The 17010-nt window shown below is 47.0% G+C and overlaps 1 protein-coding gene across 3 annotated transcripts; it reads right to left on the minus strand.

Moving 5' to 3' along the window:
• Positions 1-2782: 2782 nt before the first annotated feature.
• On the minus strand, positions 2783-15594 carry LOC138095174 (serpin A11-like). 3 transcript variants are annotated; one of them, XM_068991167.1, is made up of 6 exons: positions 15521-15594; positions 13249-13368; positions 11318-11963; positions 9191-9464; positions 5821-5968; positions 2783-3119 (listed from the first exon to the last, which is right to left on the minus strand). In XM_068991167.1, the coding sequence occupies exons 3-6, from the start codon at positions 11958-11960 to the stop codon at positions 2916-2918; spliced, it is 1269 nt and encodes a 422-aa protein (XP_068847268.1). In that variant the 5' UTR covers positions 11961-11963; positions 13249-13368; positions 15521-15594; the 3' UTR covers positions 2783-2915. The 3 variants fall into 3 exon arrangements, with proteins under 3 accessions (XP_068847268.1, XP_068847270.1, XP_068847269.1); XM_068991169.1 differs by having other exon boundaries at positions 13249-13329; positions 15521-15569; XM_068991168.1 differs by lacking the exon at positions 13249-13368 and having other exon boundaries at positions 15521-15587.
• Between the last annotated feature and the right edge of the window lie 1416 nt (positions 15595-17010).

Here is a 17010-nt window from a genome sequence, read left to right on the forward strand (position 1 = left end):
GGAGGTGTGTTTGGGTAACTTTCAAGTTGTTCTCCTGGCAGGTGAAAGTGAAGTGAAGTCGCTCAGTCATGCCAGACTCTTTGTGACCCCATGGACTGTAGCCCACCAGGCTCTTCCATCCCAGGGATTTTCCAGGCAAGAGTACTGGAGTGGATTGCCATTTCCTTCTCCAGGGGATCTTTCTGACCCAGAGATTGAACCCAGGTCTCTTGCGTTGTAGGCAGATGCTTTACCATCTGAGCCACCAGGGAAGTCCAGGAGGTGTGCCCTAGAGGTGAAGCATATGGGCTCTGGAGCTGGACAGCCTGGTTCAACTCCAGGTTCTGCCAGGGGCTATCAAACCATGCCTCAGTTTCCCCACCTGGAAGAGGGATGCAGAGCAGAACTACTTCTCATGATTTCGGGGGGGGGGCAACTAATAAATTTATTAATATCTGTCAATTGCCTATAACGCTGTTTAATCCATAATGTTGAATGCACAGTGGGCACTGGACACAGAGGGGGAGACTTGAAAGGCTGGTCAATGGTTCTGTGATCACCAAGCCTAGGCTGGAGCAGAGAGTTAATAAATATCTCTAGACCCCCTGGCCACCTTGGTCTCAATTCAGAGCCTCTTCTCCAGTAGAGCAGATTGGATTCCACTTGTTGTAGTTTCCTGGGTTGGAAGGCTAAAAGGGAGCACACAGCACACTCGGCTGAGATTCAACTTCATCCCTGGGTGCTCCGCTCAGTCACCATCAAGGGTCCTTCACGTGCATCAGACTTTCCTGGGTGCATTCTCAAGCACAGAGAACTCATCCTCACTGCTGTCTCTCTCTAGGGCAGTGGTCCCCAACCTTTTTGGTACCAGGGACCGGTTTCGTGGAAGATAAAGTTTCATGGTGCTGGGGATGTTCTCAAGCAGATTACATTTATTGTGCACTTTGTTTCTAGGATTATTCCTGGTTCCACCTCAGATCAGAAAGCATTAGATCCTGGAGGTTGGACCCTCTGCTCTAGTGTTTATTTTATTTACCTGTTTCCTTTCCGCCCCTGGAATGTAAGCCCCATGAGGGCAGGGCTTATTGTCTGCTTTTTTCACTGCCCTATTCCCAGTGCCTAACAGTGCCCGGCACTTAGCACATAGTAGGTGTTCAGTAAATCTGCGTTGAGGCAGAGCACGTGTTTGTCTCCATACGGTGCATCTAGCCCACGTGATGGCCACCTCCATACTTTAATTTTTTTAAACTTAAAAGTTTCTTTATTTCTGCAAGAGCCAATTCCAGTGTTGAAAAGGATTTTGGCAGCTCTTCAAGCTTTTGAAGGTTAACTCTTATTCATTTTTTAGTTCAAAGCAACAGAGAGGTTTTGTGCTTGGCAGGTTGCCAGGACATGAGGCGGGCCTCCTGGGATCCCCTCCTTTCTAATAAGAGAAGTATGGTCCACAGAGGCAGGCAGCGCAGGGTGGGGAGGGGTGCAGAGGGCCCAAGGGGGCTGGTTGGACATGGGGTCACGTGTGCTGGTGGCCTGGCAGAGGCAGGAGGGGGGAGGGGCCAGGACAGGGGACGAGGCGGGAGTGGATTTGGTGCAATGCCTTTTCTGGCTGACCCCGCACACTGGCTTCACTTACCCTGGTCTCATCCACACCCACCCGTCAGGATTCTCCAATCACTGCTTTGTTCACACCCACGTCTGCTTACGCACTTGTACAGCCACTCCTCACTGTGGACAAAAGAGTCCACACCCTTTACCCTGGGAACCAGAGCCTCCAACATTTAACTCTGTATCCCTCTCCAGCGTGACTTTCTCCTGTGGTCCTATCCAAGCCTTCTATTGCTGTGAAGCTGGTCTTTTCTTTTCTCAGAACATACATTTTCCTTTCTTTTCTCTGGTGGTCTTTGCCCATAACATATCTCCTCCATCCTCTTCCGGACTGTCTTACCCTCTTTCTCTTTATTTCACGCTTCCCTGGCTTTCAAGATCCAATTCAAGTCTTACCTCCTTGGGATGAGGATGGGGGAGTTCTACCACTTGCTCTTGTTGGTACAGCTTTTTCCTAGACATGTACCATCCACAGTCACCCTCCAGGCACCAACTTCACTGTCGGGATATATTGTCACATGCATGGTAGATACATGCAGCTGTGTTGGCATTTCTGAATTTCCCTACTACTTCCAGACAGATGCCTTTTTAAGACTGGAGGGGCACACCTGTGGGGTGGGCCTGCTGACCCCCAAAAGGATGCATCATTGCTTAGATGCAAATTCATCCCACTGATCAAGACTGCACCATAAGCCCACTGTCTCACCAGGCCATATTGATTTTTCCACTTTCTTTGATCTGGAGTTGTCCTTGGACACTTGACCTCTGTTTCTGGATTTTATTTAATTGGCCCATCCTCGCACCCCCTTCTTTTCACAGAACATGACTTACAGCTCCTGCCCTGCTTCAATCTCCCCTCAAGGTGAACTAACTACTGACATCCAGGCAATGATGTTTCAGGTTGACATCACTTTGCTATATAGCCAAGATGGGTCACCAAGCAGCGAGAGATTCACTTACTCCTCCTGATGTCCTTTGTGCCTTTTCCTAGGACTTTTGCCCAAAGGACACTCAGGAAGGATCAGCAGCAGTAGCAGCGTTGGTGGACGACTCCAGGGAGGCTAAAACCCCAGGCTGTTCTCATCGCCAACTTTCTAGCCACAGCTGACTCCAGATTGGAGGGGGCAGTAGAGTGAATGACTGACCTCTGCTCCGGGTGCTCATCACCCTCTTGTAAGCATCACTCCTCATTGTTCACAAAACCCAGGGTCAACTTTATTATCATCTTTGCACACTGTTTCACTGGTCCTCACAGCAGCCCTGAGATGCAGGTTGGTGCTGGCCCTCCTGTTTTTTAAAAAAGGGACAAGACACCCCCTGGCCTCCCACGATGGTCACCCAGCAGCTGGGTTGACAACTTTTCCCAGGAAGAGTGGGCTCTCGGTGGTCACCTCCCAAAGGAGCAGGAGGAAAGGCCGGTTGAAACGGGCGTGTGGGGCTGACGTCACGTTCAGAGACCGAGGCTGGGAGAGGAGGCCGGAGGCCACAGCTGCCTCGGTTCCCCGCTCACTCACATCCACTGTCGCCTTGTGTGACACCTAGAGGGAGGGCAGAGGGGCAGAGACAGCATGGGGTCAGGGCGCTTCAAGGGGGCGAGGCCACCTACTGCGGCAGAAGGAGATGGAGGCGGAGTTACCCCACTCAAGCCCCGCCCTCCCAGGAAGCGACTCCTGCCTGTATTTCATTTCCTTCCTTCACAGGTTTCTCTGCCTCCGTCATCTCCTGGGGTGTCACCCTGGCCATGCTGTTTGCTCTTTGAAGGAGAGACAGATAGGCCTGAACGGGGCTGAGGGCTGTACGAGCATGCGTATTTGCTCAGTCGTGTCCAACCCCATGGACTGTAGCCCACCAGGATCTTCTGTCCATGGGATTCTCCAGGCAAGAATACTGGAGGGGGTTGCCATTTCCTTCTCCAGGGGGTCTTCCTGATCCGGGGATGGATTCTGCATTGGCAGGTGGATTCTTTACCACTGCACCACATGGGAAGCCTGCTCAAGCATGCACCCATCAGTCTGTAAAAACCCAACAGCGACTTTTAGGAGCATTTCCTAAGCGCTCTGGTGTACGTGGCACAGGCTAGAGACTCATTTTCTGCTACGAGCTGCGCTTGTTCTTGCTAAGTCTCAGTTTTCTCATCGTTAAAATGGCTTTCTCCACCTAAGTCAATGGTTTCCAAAATGAGCTCAGCAAAACCAGGTTGTCTGATGTGCCAAGCACTCTACTGGGCTCCATGAAAAGAATTCTGCTCTTCACTGTTTACAATAGCTAGGACATGGAAGCAACCTAGATGTCCATCAGCAGATGAATGGATAAGGAAGTTGTGGTATGTATACACAATGGAATTTTACTCAGCTATAAAACAGAACACATTGAGTCAGTTCTAATGAGGTGAACGAAACTGGAGCTTGTTATATAGAGTAAAGTAAGTCAGACAGAGAAACATCAATACAGTATATTAATACACATGTGGAATTTAGAAAGATAGTAAAGATGTAAACAAAACTTTTGGACTATGTGGGAGAAGGTGAGGGTGGGATGATTTGAAAGAACAGCTTTGAAACGTGTATATTACCATATGTAAAATAGATGACCAGTGCAAGTTCAATGCATGAAGCAGGGTACTCAAAGTTGGTGCTCTGGGACAACCCAGAAGGATAAGATGGGGAGGGAGGTGGGAGGGGGTTTCAGGATGGGAGGACATCCTGCACCCATGGCTGAGTCATGTCGATGTGTGGTGAACACCACCACAATGTTGTAAAATAATTAGCCTCCAATTAAAATAAACTAATTAATTTTTTTAAAAAAAGAATTCTGCTCTTTTAAAACCTTGTACCTGTGTGCTAAGTCACATCAGACTCTTTGCAACCCTATGGGCTGTAGCCCACCAGGCTCCTCTGTCCATGGAATTGTTCAGGCAACAATACTGGAGTGGGTTGCCATTTTCTCCGCCAGGGGATCTTCCCAACCCAGGAATTGAACTCACATCTCTTACGTTTCTTGCATTGGCAAGCAGGTTCTTTACCACTAATGCCACCTGGGAAGCCCTTTGAAGCCTCATTTTCACACAACTCCTTAAGAAAGTTTCTGAGGCTTTAAATCTAATGAAATTGAAAATGTTGGCCTTGACAATCTCTTTCATTTCTAAAAAGATTTGTAAAGAGATAAATCTAACAACGAAAGTTACTGTAAAATAAATCCTTTAAAAGGTTAAATTATTCCTTTTTCCTCTTGTTTGCTCTCTCCATGATGGGCAGGTACACATACACACACACACTCAGAACCCTGTCTTTGTTCCCTAGTTTCATGTTCCAAATCTCAGCTGCTCTTTCCGAAATTGAAGACAGTATACTTTCTTTATGAAATTCCTAGCAAAGACTAAACTAATAATTAATGACTCTACCTTAGGAAGGTAATGGAAGAACAGAAGGGACTTTCTGGTCTTCCCGCTTATGGAAAATTGCATTCTTCTTCTCAACTACGAACTCTCCCTTCCTGTAGACTGTCATCAGCCCCAGCCCGTGCCTGTGGCCTGCAGTTCTTCTTGCGAGAGAACATGAGCCCACCCCGCTGACGGCTGTCTTAACTGTGGGATTCGTCTTAGTCAATGAGTGGCCTTGACAGAGGCCATGAGTGAGGAGAAGTGCTAGGAGACACTGCATTTTTTCTCTGTTTTTTCCCCGCTGCAACAAGAATGGCATGTCCCACATAGAAGCCTTTCTTTTAACCTACATTCTAGAATGAAGAAGACATGCGAAGTAGAATTTGTAGCGAGATGCAGTGATACACCGCTGATATGTCACATGAGTGACATAAACCTCTTTACAAGAAGACACTGAGATTTGGGGATTGTTTGTTACTATAGCAAAGCTGATGGATACACTTCCTGTTCATGCCCACTATTCTCTACAGTTGTAATAAAGGTAGATAGAATCTCACTGCCTGCCTTTGGAGGAAGTTTAAAGGATGAAAAGAAGGCTGGTCCCACCCCTGGGGAAATTCTAGCTCTATGGATGGGCGTCTACTCTATTCAAGACTCTGTTGCTTCTTTGCAACACATAGAAGTCTAGAAGAAAGGGGAGTAACAGGGGAGCTGCCAGTGAAAAGAAGCCTTAAAGATTGTGATATTAAGGAATCAGAAAAGAAAAAAAGGAGCATTTGACTCTCAAATGAACCTTATGTCAAAGGAGAACACACCCTCCCTCTCCCAGCCAACACACATACCTGCATACACCACCTTACCCTGGAGATGGTTCTGTTGAGCTGCCCAGTGATTCCTGAGTAGTCAGCTTCTGAGTTGAATAAGCCAGTGAGACCAATATGGGGAAGTATCTCCTCCAGGTTATATGTTCCAGAAATGGAAAACTTTGGCAGATGCAAATCCAGCAGGCTGGGGAGAGAATCAGATGGAGAAGCTCTGCTGTCTCATTATACAGGCTGCTCTTGCCCTGTGTGTGGGCAGCCTGAGCTTTGGGAGGGAGACGTGCTCCCCTGGGTGGGGGAATCAGGCTTCTCATGATACCACCTACTATGCCAGAACATCCCACAGTCCAGAACCCTCTTTTCTTCAGACCACACAGAGTATCTTGTCTGGATCTAAGAAGACTCCTGGCGCAGCCATGGGTCTTCATCTTTGTCACATTTCTGGAGGACTTTCTCGGTGCTGGACATTGGGTTAGGTTTCCAAGGCTTCGCTGATTAAAGTCACAGAGTAACCACGGAAGGTAAATGCTGTTAACATTGCCCCATCTCCATATCTGATTCATGAGCAAGTTCTGTTGGCTCAGTTTCTGAACTACATCCTAAAGCCGTCTACTGGCAACCCCTTAATAAAGCTACACCGTCTCTCACCTATCTGGACTTCAGGGGCTGTTGAAGATCTGCTGAGAGACCCTGCATGTGAAGTGACGTCATGAGTCCAGAGTAACTCTCTCCTGTTACTGCCATGCGCTTGCCATCAGATTGTCTTATTCCTAGTGTTATATTCACGAGTTTCCCTTGACCCAGAGAATTCTGTCCCTTTCTTCCTGGGATTATTCATCTCTGAAATTATTGTTTGATAGTGGACATGACACCTGCAAGCTTGGTTTAATTACCAGCCAGCTTGGAAACTTGTCCCTCAAATAAATTCAAATTAGAGATGTTAATTCAAATTGCTTTTCATTGGTTTAACTCTTGGGCCAATATGAGGGTACAGATGTCTAACTGAAGTGGGTAGTGGGAAGTCAGTGAGTTGAACAGTAGGAAACGAATGTGGAGGACAGAAAGCAATAGAGTATGGCAGAAATTACACTGGCCAATTTTTGAGCCTACCAGACACAATTTTCACAGGCAGCATTTGGAAGGCAGGTCCCACCATGGAGTGGGGTTTGAGTACAGCCTAGCTGAGCTGTGTCTTTTAGAGAGCCCAACATAAGAGTAGGTGTTCAATCAATGTAAATAAAGAAATGGAGTTATCAGAAAGCCCAGTTCCCCTGGGCAGACCAGCCTTTCTCATAACTGAATAAAGGGAAACCTGCTGTGCTGCTGCTAAGTTGCTTCAGTCGTGTCCGACTGTGTGCGACCCCAGAGACGGCAGCCCACCAGGCTCCCCCGTCCCTGGGATTCTCCAGGCAAGAACACTGGAGTGGGTTGCCATTTCCTTCTCCAATGCATGAAAGTGAAAAGTGAAAGTGAAGTTGCTCAGTCATGTCCGACTCCTAGCGACCCCATGGACTGCAGCCCACCAGGCTCCTCTGTCCATGGGATTTTCCAGGCAAGAGTACTGGAGTGGGGTGCCATTGCCTTCTGTGAAAGAGAAACCTGGCAGCTTGAATTTTCCATGTCTGGAAGCCCATTCAAATGTCACCATGATACTGTAACTCTCTGGCACAACACATGGTATCAGGGAACAACTGAGGTTTAGATAAAACCAACTAGGTTGGTTTTGACTTTTGAAGGTCAAAGTGGGAGGTCAAAACAGACCCTTCTTAAGAAAAAAAAAAATCTACTGGTCTAGAAGATTCTATGGTATTTCCTCCTGTGATGGGGGAAAGGGCAGGTTCATCCCAGGGAGCTTGAGAATATGGGGCTGGAATCAAACTGACCAGAGCTGTGTAGATTCGCAGACAACAGGAATAATACTTTAAATCCCAGCCTCTGTCCTTGACCTGTATCTTTTATTTGGTGCTTGAATCTCTACCCAAACACAAAACACCATTTCTCTATCCTTGGTACCTGTGCCATTAGGGTGCTGAGAGAAAGCTCCCATGGGGATGAAGGTGACTGACATCTATCAAGTAGTGATGGTGGATTTAAGAGGTTTAGTCTATACCCCATCCCTTTGAAGCCAGTGAATATTCTGACCAATAGAATATGGCAGAAATGACATTGGCTAACTTCTGAAACTAGGCCTTAAAAGAGCGGGAGCCTTCACTTCCTGCCTTTCAGAATGCTCCCTCTTGGATCCTTGGGCTGTCATATAGCAATATCAACTGTGCTGAGCTGCTGTGCAGAAGCCCAAGCTAGCCTCATGGAGATGCTACATGGAGAGAGAGATGCCTGCTAAGCTCTTAGCTCAGCCAGCCAGTCAACCCAGGCTCTAGACATTCAAGTAGGGGAAACTTCAATGCTCCACTTCTGGCCACTATCCGACTCCGTCTATAAGAGACCCAAGTGAAAACTGCCCAGCTGAACCCAGTCCACCCGCAGAATCAAGAGAGATACTAGATGGGTGTTTCTCAAGCTATTCTTTTGGAGGTGGATTGTTATGCAGCAGGAGGTAATTAGAACTTGAGGCCAGATTTTATCCAGAGTACCCAATAAAGGAAGATACATCTCAAGAATGGGTTAGTTGGATTATGTGGTCTAGGGAAACCAAAAAAGGCTAAAACCACTATGAGAAAAACCACAAACCATAAAGAAAGTGAGAGAGCAGGGGATAGGCAGCGTTTCCCCAAACTGGCAATCGACATTTTTGTTTTTACAATGTTCTTCTTGGTATTTAGCTTCTTTAAGGAATGTTTTAACTAAGAAAGAGCCACTCTTAAGAAATAGCCACTGTTCTTTTGGATCATAATTATTCTTAATATTGAATAATTGTCCTCGATCTGATTTGTTACGTACACTTAGCTGTCTTCTGGTAGTAAATTATTATCCGGAGAAAAAGACAAGAGGAAAAGCAGAAAGATGTCCAGGAAGGGGTAAGCATGATTAATACCCAGTGAGCCCTTCTCCTGCACCAGCTACCACTCTCATATTCTATACGTATTAACTTGATTAATCCTCCAAGCAACCCAGTGTGGTGGTTATAATGGCCCCATTTTACATTCGAGAAAATCTGAGACCCACACTCTGGAAAAGGGTATGGCAACCCACTCCAGTATTCTTGCCTGGAGAATTCCACGGACAGAGGAGCCGGGTGGGCTACAGTCCATGGGGTCACAAAGAGTTGGACATGACTGAGCGACTAAGAACTGAGACCCACATGGCAAGAATTGCTCAAGATCACATAGTTGGTTAACTGGCAGTGCAGAGAGCCAAGCTAGGGCTTAGGATCTTGCAAGTGGAGTTGATCAAAACCTGCTGGTTTCTCATACAAAGTTAGCCAGAGTCCTTCCGCTCTGGCACTTACCTGGGGAGGAGCAATTTATCCCATTTCTTCAGGGTCTCTGGCTGCAGAGCAGCCTCCACCTGCGCCATCTTTCCTGGGTCAGGGAGGATCAGCAGGGCCTGGGCATTTCCGCTGTATTCCATCTGCAGGACAGTGCAGGCCACCTCCTGGTCATAGAGGAACCTATGCATTTCCTTCTGGTGCATCATGGGGATGCGGAGAGAGGTCCTCCCATCCACAAAGAAGCTCTCTTGCTTCTGGGTCTGGTAACGATCGAAAGGATGCTTCCACTTGGCTTAGGACACAAAACCCACAAAACCATGAGAAGACATTCTAAAAGGGCAAGCCTGGGGAGACATACACTAAGCCACGCTGGTTAGAGATGCAGAATCTCTCACAGTCCTGTCCATGCGTGCAGTACTTTCTTTCTGTCTACTTACCATCTCCACCCACAATCATCTCCTGACTTGACCTCCTGCAAACACTGGTCTTGGTGATGGGGGAGGGGCTGGATCATCCTGTCCCTCATGCCCACCCCCTATTGGGCATGATTCTGTCTCCAAAGTTACCACTTTATTTGAGGCCACTATCTGACTTTGAGTCGTTTCAGGAATCTCCTGTTGTCTCTGTTCTACCCTTATTCTCCTCCAAATCATTTTCCAGATTGTAGCCAGACTGAACTTGCACCAGTCTAATTAAATTTGTTTCTTTCTAGAAAATGCAATGGTAACTCTTTTCCTTGGACCTTTTCACATAGTGTATTTCAACTTGAACCCTCTTCCATTCATTTCTCCCATAGCTTCTTTGCCTGAGTATGTCTAACTCATCCTGTGTGTCTTAGCTTAGATGACTTCTCTTCCAGGAAGCCTTCCCTCGCTCTTTGAATCTGGAACATTGCATCTTCCAAGAACTCCAGTGCACCTGTATCTATCCAGAAGACTATCACTTTCCTACTGAGTAGTAGCTGTGCTTTTACTCACTGACAACTCACATGGGACTGTGGCCTAGACAAGAACGAGGAAACTGTCTTATTCATATTGTTGCTGTGTAGTAGCCAAGTCATGTCCAACTTTGTATAACCCTATGGACTGTAACCCATCAGGCTCCTCTCTGAATGGGATTTCCCAGGCAAGAACATTGGAGTGGCTTACCATTTCCTTCTCCAAGGAATCTTCCCAACCCAGAGATTGAAACTTTGCCTTCAGCAGATTTCCCCAAAAGGTAATGAAAGTCCTTGTGACATAGTTTGTACTTAATGTTATGCTTTTGAATGAATGAATAACATTCCTAGAGGTCTTACACAGAAAGCCAAAATTTACCTTGAAAATCATTCATTCAGCAAATGTCCTTAACCTGAACACATACTTAAACCTGTGTCAGACTCAGGAGAAGCAATAATGATTTAGACTCAGATCCTAATGGTGTGAACCCACGGATGTGAGGAATACACACCAACCCTAGGATACTGGTTGCCTTTAGGGAGGGATGGAAGGAGGAAAATGGAGCCAGGGAAGGATTAAGAAGAAATTGAATGTATCCGCAATATTACTTTTTAAAAAAACCTGACGTGAATGGCAAAATGTTAGTATGTGTTAATTCTAGGTACATGGTGGGTTTTGTCATTTTCTACATATTTCTGTAAGTTTGAAATAGGCAATAATATAAAACATAAAATATTTCCCTAATAGTGAATTACTAATAGAAAAGTAAGATTAACTCTAAATTGTATTAAAAAATCAGAGTAAAAGTAGAACAGAAAAAAACATGGCAAAAGAAATCAAATATTGATAAATTAAGAAGTAGTGATATAAGACCAAGGCTTCTCTGGTGGCTCCGTGGTACAGAGTTCACCTGCCAATGCGGGAGACGCAGGCTCAATCCCTGGGTTGGGAAGATCCACTGGAGACGGAAATGGCAACCTACTCCAGTATTCTTGCCTAGGAAATCCCATGGACAGAGGAGCCTGGAAGGCTACAGCCCATGGTGTGGCAAGAATCAGACATGACTTAGTGACTAAACAACAATAAAAACAGATAAGACCAGTATTTAAATATAGGGAGGTAACTTCCAGAAGATACAGCTATAGATTTTAGATAGGTGCCTTTTAGGGGCAGGGTTGGAGATGGAGGCGCCTGAGCCAGCCCTCACCTTTAAAGAACATATAATTCAAGAGAACCATGAGAGTGTCTTGGGTGAACTCCTCCAGGCAGTCCACGACCTGCCCGTACGTGTGCCTGCTCACGTAGCCATTAATCTGCTTCCTAGTTGCATCAGAGTTTGTGAAGTTGGCAGAAAAGGCAAAAACTCCATACAGCTCCCTGATGTTGTCCAAAATGTGCTGCTGAGGCTTCAGCTGCGTGTCCAGGAACAAAGAGTTGCCTAGTTTCAGTTCCAATTTGGGGCTGGGTAGGTCAAGGGTGTGGATTAGGCTCTGGAAGCCCCGGTGGATGTCGGCTTCTGGGGTCTCAGTGAGGTTGAAGCCAAGGCCCTCCAGGATCTGAGTCCGGGTACCAGCTTGCGCCCCCAAAGAGAGCAGGGCCAGGGTACTGGAGAGGCTCACTGGGGAGAAGAAGATGTTTCCTGGGGTTTCTGCTGCCAGCTGCTTGTACAGACGCAAAGCGAAGCTGGTAAGGGTGGGTGTGATTTTCTGGTAGGCGGGGAAGGACTCTGAGAGCTGACCATGGGAAGCTTCAGGCACCCTCAGGCTCTTATCTCCACGGGCAGGAAAGCGCTGACAGTGGACAGAGGCCAGGATCCCAGCTCCCAGCAGCCACAGCCATGCTGGCCCCATCCTCTGAAAACAAAATGGGGCACAGGTCATCCTCCTTCATAAACAGCCTTGTGTTTACACAGTAAACCCACATCCAGGCTGGATCCCACAGAGATGTCAAGTGGGGCACTGCAGAGCGTGAGGAGGGGGTGAGTAAGCTGGCTCCAGACACTTTCCCCCAGGGCTTCAGTCACAGCAGAAGCCCCTTCTCAGCTTTATGTATTGATTCATCTACAAGATTTTGTTGATTTTTCTGAGTGATTAACCCCCCCTCCCCCCACAAAATGAACTCCAACAACTTCCATGGTCTTTACCCCTTGCCTTCCTCCTCCCTGCCTCCTTTCCTTCCTTCTTCCTTCCTTCCCACCTTTCCTTTTTCTTTCTACTTTCCAGTCATTCTTTCAATCATTTGTTAACTTTCAAAGACTGGGGTGACCTTCAATAGTGTAGGACAAAAGTCAGGACACTTTGACAGGAGTGATGCTGGCCTCCCCTGCACTTGGGTGTGGCCTTTAATTAGCATCTTGCCTACTGGAGGGGGTAAGACGCTGCATGGACCTCCTGGCCAGGCTCTCCCAGAAGGAGGCATGCCCTCTTCTTTTCTGGTCTCCATGAGGTGGAGTGTGGATGTGACGATTGGCCTCAGAGATCTTATGGGTGAGGGCAGCTCATGAGGCCGGGCAAAGCCACAGGATGAATGCGGCCTGGGGAGAGATTTACTCCATCTCTGTTATCTCCAGTAGCTCTTGTCACTTGCAGGGGCTGAAACCTGTATCTTAACTGATGGAGAGATTTAGGAAAGACATCTGATGAATTGAGTCTCCCACCCACAAATTCAAATGTTGAAGTCCTAATCCTCAGCATATCAGAACATGGTCTTGTTGGGAAATAGAATCATTGAGTTGTAATTAGTTAATATGAGGTTGTGTGCATTCAGGCTAAGCGGCTTCAGTCACGTCCGACTCTTTGCAACCCTACAGGCTGTAGCCCGCTAGGCTCCTCTGTCCATGGGATTGTCCAGGCAAGAATACTAGAGTGGGTTGCCATGTCCTCCTCCAGGGGAATCTTTCTGACCCAGGGATCGAACTTCTGTCTCTTATGTCTCTGAAGCTCTAATATGAGGTTGCATGGGCCCTAATCTATGTGACTGATGTCCTTATAAAAAGGGGAGCTGAACGCAGGGACACACACACACAGGGAGAAGGACATGTAAGGATGAAGGCAGAGATCAATCAGGGTGATGCTTCTACAGGCCAAGGAACGCCTAAGATTACAGGAGCAAGGAGAGCGGCCTGGAACAGATGCCCACCTTGGAGCCTCAGGACCCAGCCTTGCTGACACCTTGATCTTGGATTTCTTGTCCTCAGAACTGTGAGAATCCGTTTCTGTTCTGTAAGCCACCCAGTTTGTGGAAGGTTGTTAATGCAGCCTAGGAAACAAATACAATAGCTCCTGTGCTCATTAATATGACTCCATTAATATCATCCATAGTATCATTAATATCACTCTATTAATATAAAGTGGCCAGAAGAGCTTCATGCCACCCCTAGGGGGTCAAAGTGCTTCGGGGTGAGGAGTGCGGCATTAGCTCGAGGTGAAGGCTTATCACACACCCATGCCCACATCCACACAGAGCATGCACTTGGCCCCCCAACCCGCACCTTGCTGTCCTCCGTAAGGAGTCCCATCCTCTTGCTCCTTTCAAGACTGACTCTTCTGTTTTTCCATGCCACAGCGGCCATCCACAGCTCACCACCCCATCCTCATTTGTCTATCCGGATATATTTTAAGTCTTAACACACTACTGACCAGGGGATTTTGCAGAAACCAAATCCTGTTGCTGATGTTTTGTTATGTAAGTGAATATTGAAATGACTCTGGTCAATAACGTTCCAGTAACAAAAAATATATCTCTGGTCAGTAAGTTGTTAATCAGCACCTTTAATGCCTTTCATCCAAACCAATGATCTCTGGGCAATTTACATATTTTTGCAGATGGTTTATAGCACCTGGTGCCCTAAAAATCCCATTAAACCCCCAAGGCCAGTTGTTGGGAGGGAAGAATGTAGTCTCATTATTGATTATGTCGAAACACATTTGCTGGTCAAAGTACTGCAGGCAGATCCCCAAGGCCATGCCCTAACCTCTCCATTGCAGCTCAGTATATGGCATCACTGACTCAACGGACATGAATTTGAGTAAGCTCCAGGAGTTGGTGATGGACAGGGAGGCCTAGCGTGCTGCAGTCCATGGGGTCGCAAAGAGCTGGATATGACTGAGTGACTGAACTGAACTGAATTGAACAGGCCCACTTCGTAATGATTCTCATTCACATTGGGAAACAGAACAGCTTAAAAATTGGACTGCCCTTGGAGAAAATTAGAAATACAGCTGTAATAAAACTTTTTCCCAGTTTATTCTTTTTACCCCAGTGAACTCACTACCATTTTCCATTTATTGCACTCCCCGGACACCCAGACCTGCAGAGTATCTATTTCACAAAGGGCTGAATTGTAAGTCAGAGGGCCTGGGTTTGAATCAAGGCTCTGTACTTAAATCACTGGGTGACACTGTGTTAAGGAAGCTTTCTGAACTGCTGGTTGATATTTGCAAAATGCAAATGACAATGCCTACCTCCTGGGGGTGGCATTGCTTAAGGATCATAAGACGTGATATGATGTAAAAAGCACCTGGCATGTAGGAAGCATGCAGTGTTAATTTTCACCCTTTCTACTGAGGCTGGATGTAGTTATACCAAAGTTATTCCTATATTCCTTTTCCCAAAAGATCTCAGAAGAAAACTAAGAATCCCTTGAATTAGGTGTAATATCCCTATTTGTTGTTTCTTTTGTGGTGGAGATGGAGATATTGGCTGTATTGGATCACTAGTTCCCAGCCTTTTCTCAGATGCTGTGGGAGGGATCGTGTGCAAAAGCAGGGATGATATTTCGGATCATCTCAAAGTCTGGAGAAGGAGACGCAGCTGCAGTGTGGTGGGAGAGAGGAAGCTCTGGAGATGCTAGAATAGACGCAAGCCAGGAAGCATGGTCTGTCCCACATGCCGGCAGTGCCCCCGTGGAGGAAAATTGCTTCATGTCATTTTGTGGAATCCTTATGAGAACCCAAGACCTCGGTAATATTATCCCTGTTGTACGCATGGGGCAACTGAGTCTCGAGGCCAGACGAACACAAGTGGCAGGAACATGGGTCAAATCTAGACCAGGGCCCTGAAGCATCCCTTTCATATAATAAAATGTCCCGTAAAGTTGCTACAACCGTGCGATCATTTTGCTTTGGGTTGTATTGCTCTGTTTTCTTGTCTAGCTGTGAGAAATACTGGGAGTTTCTCAAAAGAAATTTAAAGGCCAAGTTATTCATAAAAGGTTGTTTAAAACCTGAAGTTCCCGCTTCAAGACTTAGAAGCAGTACATCATCGCATTTTTCCTTCAGGGAATCAGTTCTGCCGGTTATTCCGCAGGGACTGGTTGGAGGTGGTGCGCAGGGGGAGGGAGAGTAGGAGGGAGGGAAAGAGAGAGTGCCGTCACCCCCACCTTCATTTCAGACACGAGCATGGTACTCACAGCAAGGTCCCTGAGCTGGGGGCCCTGGGTCTCCAGCACCGCCTGGCCTCCTACCCGCAGGAAAATAGTGCCTGACAATCACGGCAGCCTAGTTAATATTTGTCAGGTCAATTCCCAGAACTGGTATGAAGGCCGGAAGTGGCCTTTTCTTTATAGTTTCCGTCCTGCTGGCTTGTCCTGCAGAAGGAATTGAGATCCTGGACCCAGCTTGGTGAGTGAAGACACTCACATACGGATGTGCCGTCAGGGGGTCGTGATGCGGCAGCTGCTGACTCATTACTGGTGTGTTTGTGTGTTCTGGGCCATGTCTTGTATGAATCACTCTGAATATGAGATGTTAACTAAAAGTCCTGTGGTGCTCATTCCACAACATGTGGAAATCAAACCATCATCCTGTACACCTTGAATAAATCCTTCATGGACACCCTCTACCTAATGTAACTGAGGCAGGCAGTAGATGCCCCCCACCCCCAGGGTAAGCAGATGGCGTTTATTCTCTGTGGACTATCCAAGCTCCAAAACTCCAAAATAGCAATAGCGGGACCATCAGGAGAGAAGGCTGGGCCTTGCCCAGATAAGAGATAAGGGACCACATATTTCTCATTTTCAAAGTCAAGAAAATCTTCCCGACCGGAAAGCTCCTTGGAGGTTAGAAAGGGAGGGGGAGCCACTCCATAGTAAGTGATGTCAGTTACCCACAGTCCTCTTCGATGGAACTCATCTTGACTGAGAGATGCACGCGTACACATGAGAAGCCCCATCTTCCCAACCCAGGAATTGAACTGGTGTCTCCTGCATTGCAGGCAGATTCTTTACCAACTGAGCTCTCAGGGAAGCCCAACTACAGGTTCAGAACCAAGCAAACCCAGAAGAAATGCCCCATATAAGTGATTAAAACTGCCACTGTCTCTCTCTCTGTCTGCCCATGTCTGTCTACATGTCCTGTTCTCTTTTCCCCAAATAAACACTTTAATTATTTTAGTACTTTCTGTATTTATGGGAATTCTTTTCTGCAGAGCCAAGGGGCCAGGGCTTTGTCACTGACCATTGGTCTAGTGATTAGGAACTCTCTCCCTGCAGCAACCTGACCTCAGTCTCTGACAAGGAACTGAAAACCTGCTTCAAGCCACTGCAGGTTGGGGCCACTAAGTTCAGAACCAGGCCCTCAGCCTCCTCTGCGATCACCTTCCCCCTCTGCCTCTGCCTTGCATCTGCTTGGATACGATCCGAGCCCAAGCGTGGGTCTCCTGGCTTCTTCCCTTGCTTGTGCTTCTGACTCCGCTTCCTCCACATTTTCTAAAACGATCCACCTCATGGTTCCTCTCTTGAGTTAGCTCCTTTACTGAACTGCTTTTCCAAGGTACTCTTGTGGCCCATCCCCAGGCCTCTCCTTTCTTGCAGCTTGGGTTTAAGTGATAATGCCAATGGCAAGGCCTTTTCTTGGGCATCTTTGTTAAAAGAATGAAAGTTCTAGCCCTGAAATGACTCCT

The sequence above is a fragment of the Capricornis sumatraensis genome, chromosome 19, assembly GCF_032405125.1.
Source record: "Capricornis sumatraensis isolate serow.1 chromosome 19, serow.2, whole genome shotgun sequence".
Taxonomy (NCBI): domain Eukaryota; kingdom Metazoa; phylum Chordata; class Mammalia; order Artiodactyla; family Bovidae; genus Capricornis; species Capricornis sumatraensis.

Excerpts from the sequence above, each read along its gene's own strand:
- LOC138095174 (XM_068991167.1), bottom strand. The coding sequence starts at position 11,960 with ATGGGGCCAGCATGGCTGTGGCTGCTGGGAGCTGGGATCCTGGCCTCT. Across the intron at positions 9,465-11,317 it reads GAATTATATGTTCTTTAAAG|CCAAGTGGAAGCATCCTTTC; the intron begins GTGAGGGCTGGC and ends TTGTGTCCTAAG. Across the intron at positions 3,120-5,820 it reads TCAACAGAACCATCTCCAGG|GTGTCACACAAGGCGACAGT; the intron begins GTAAGGTGGTGT and ends CCCTCCCTCTAG.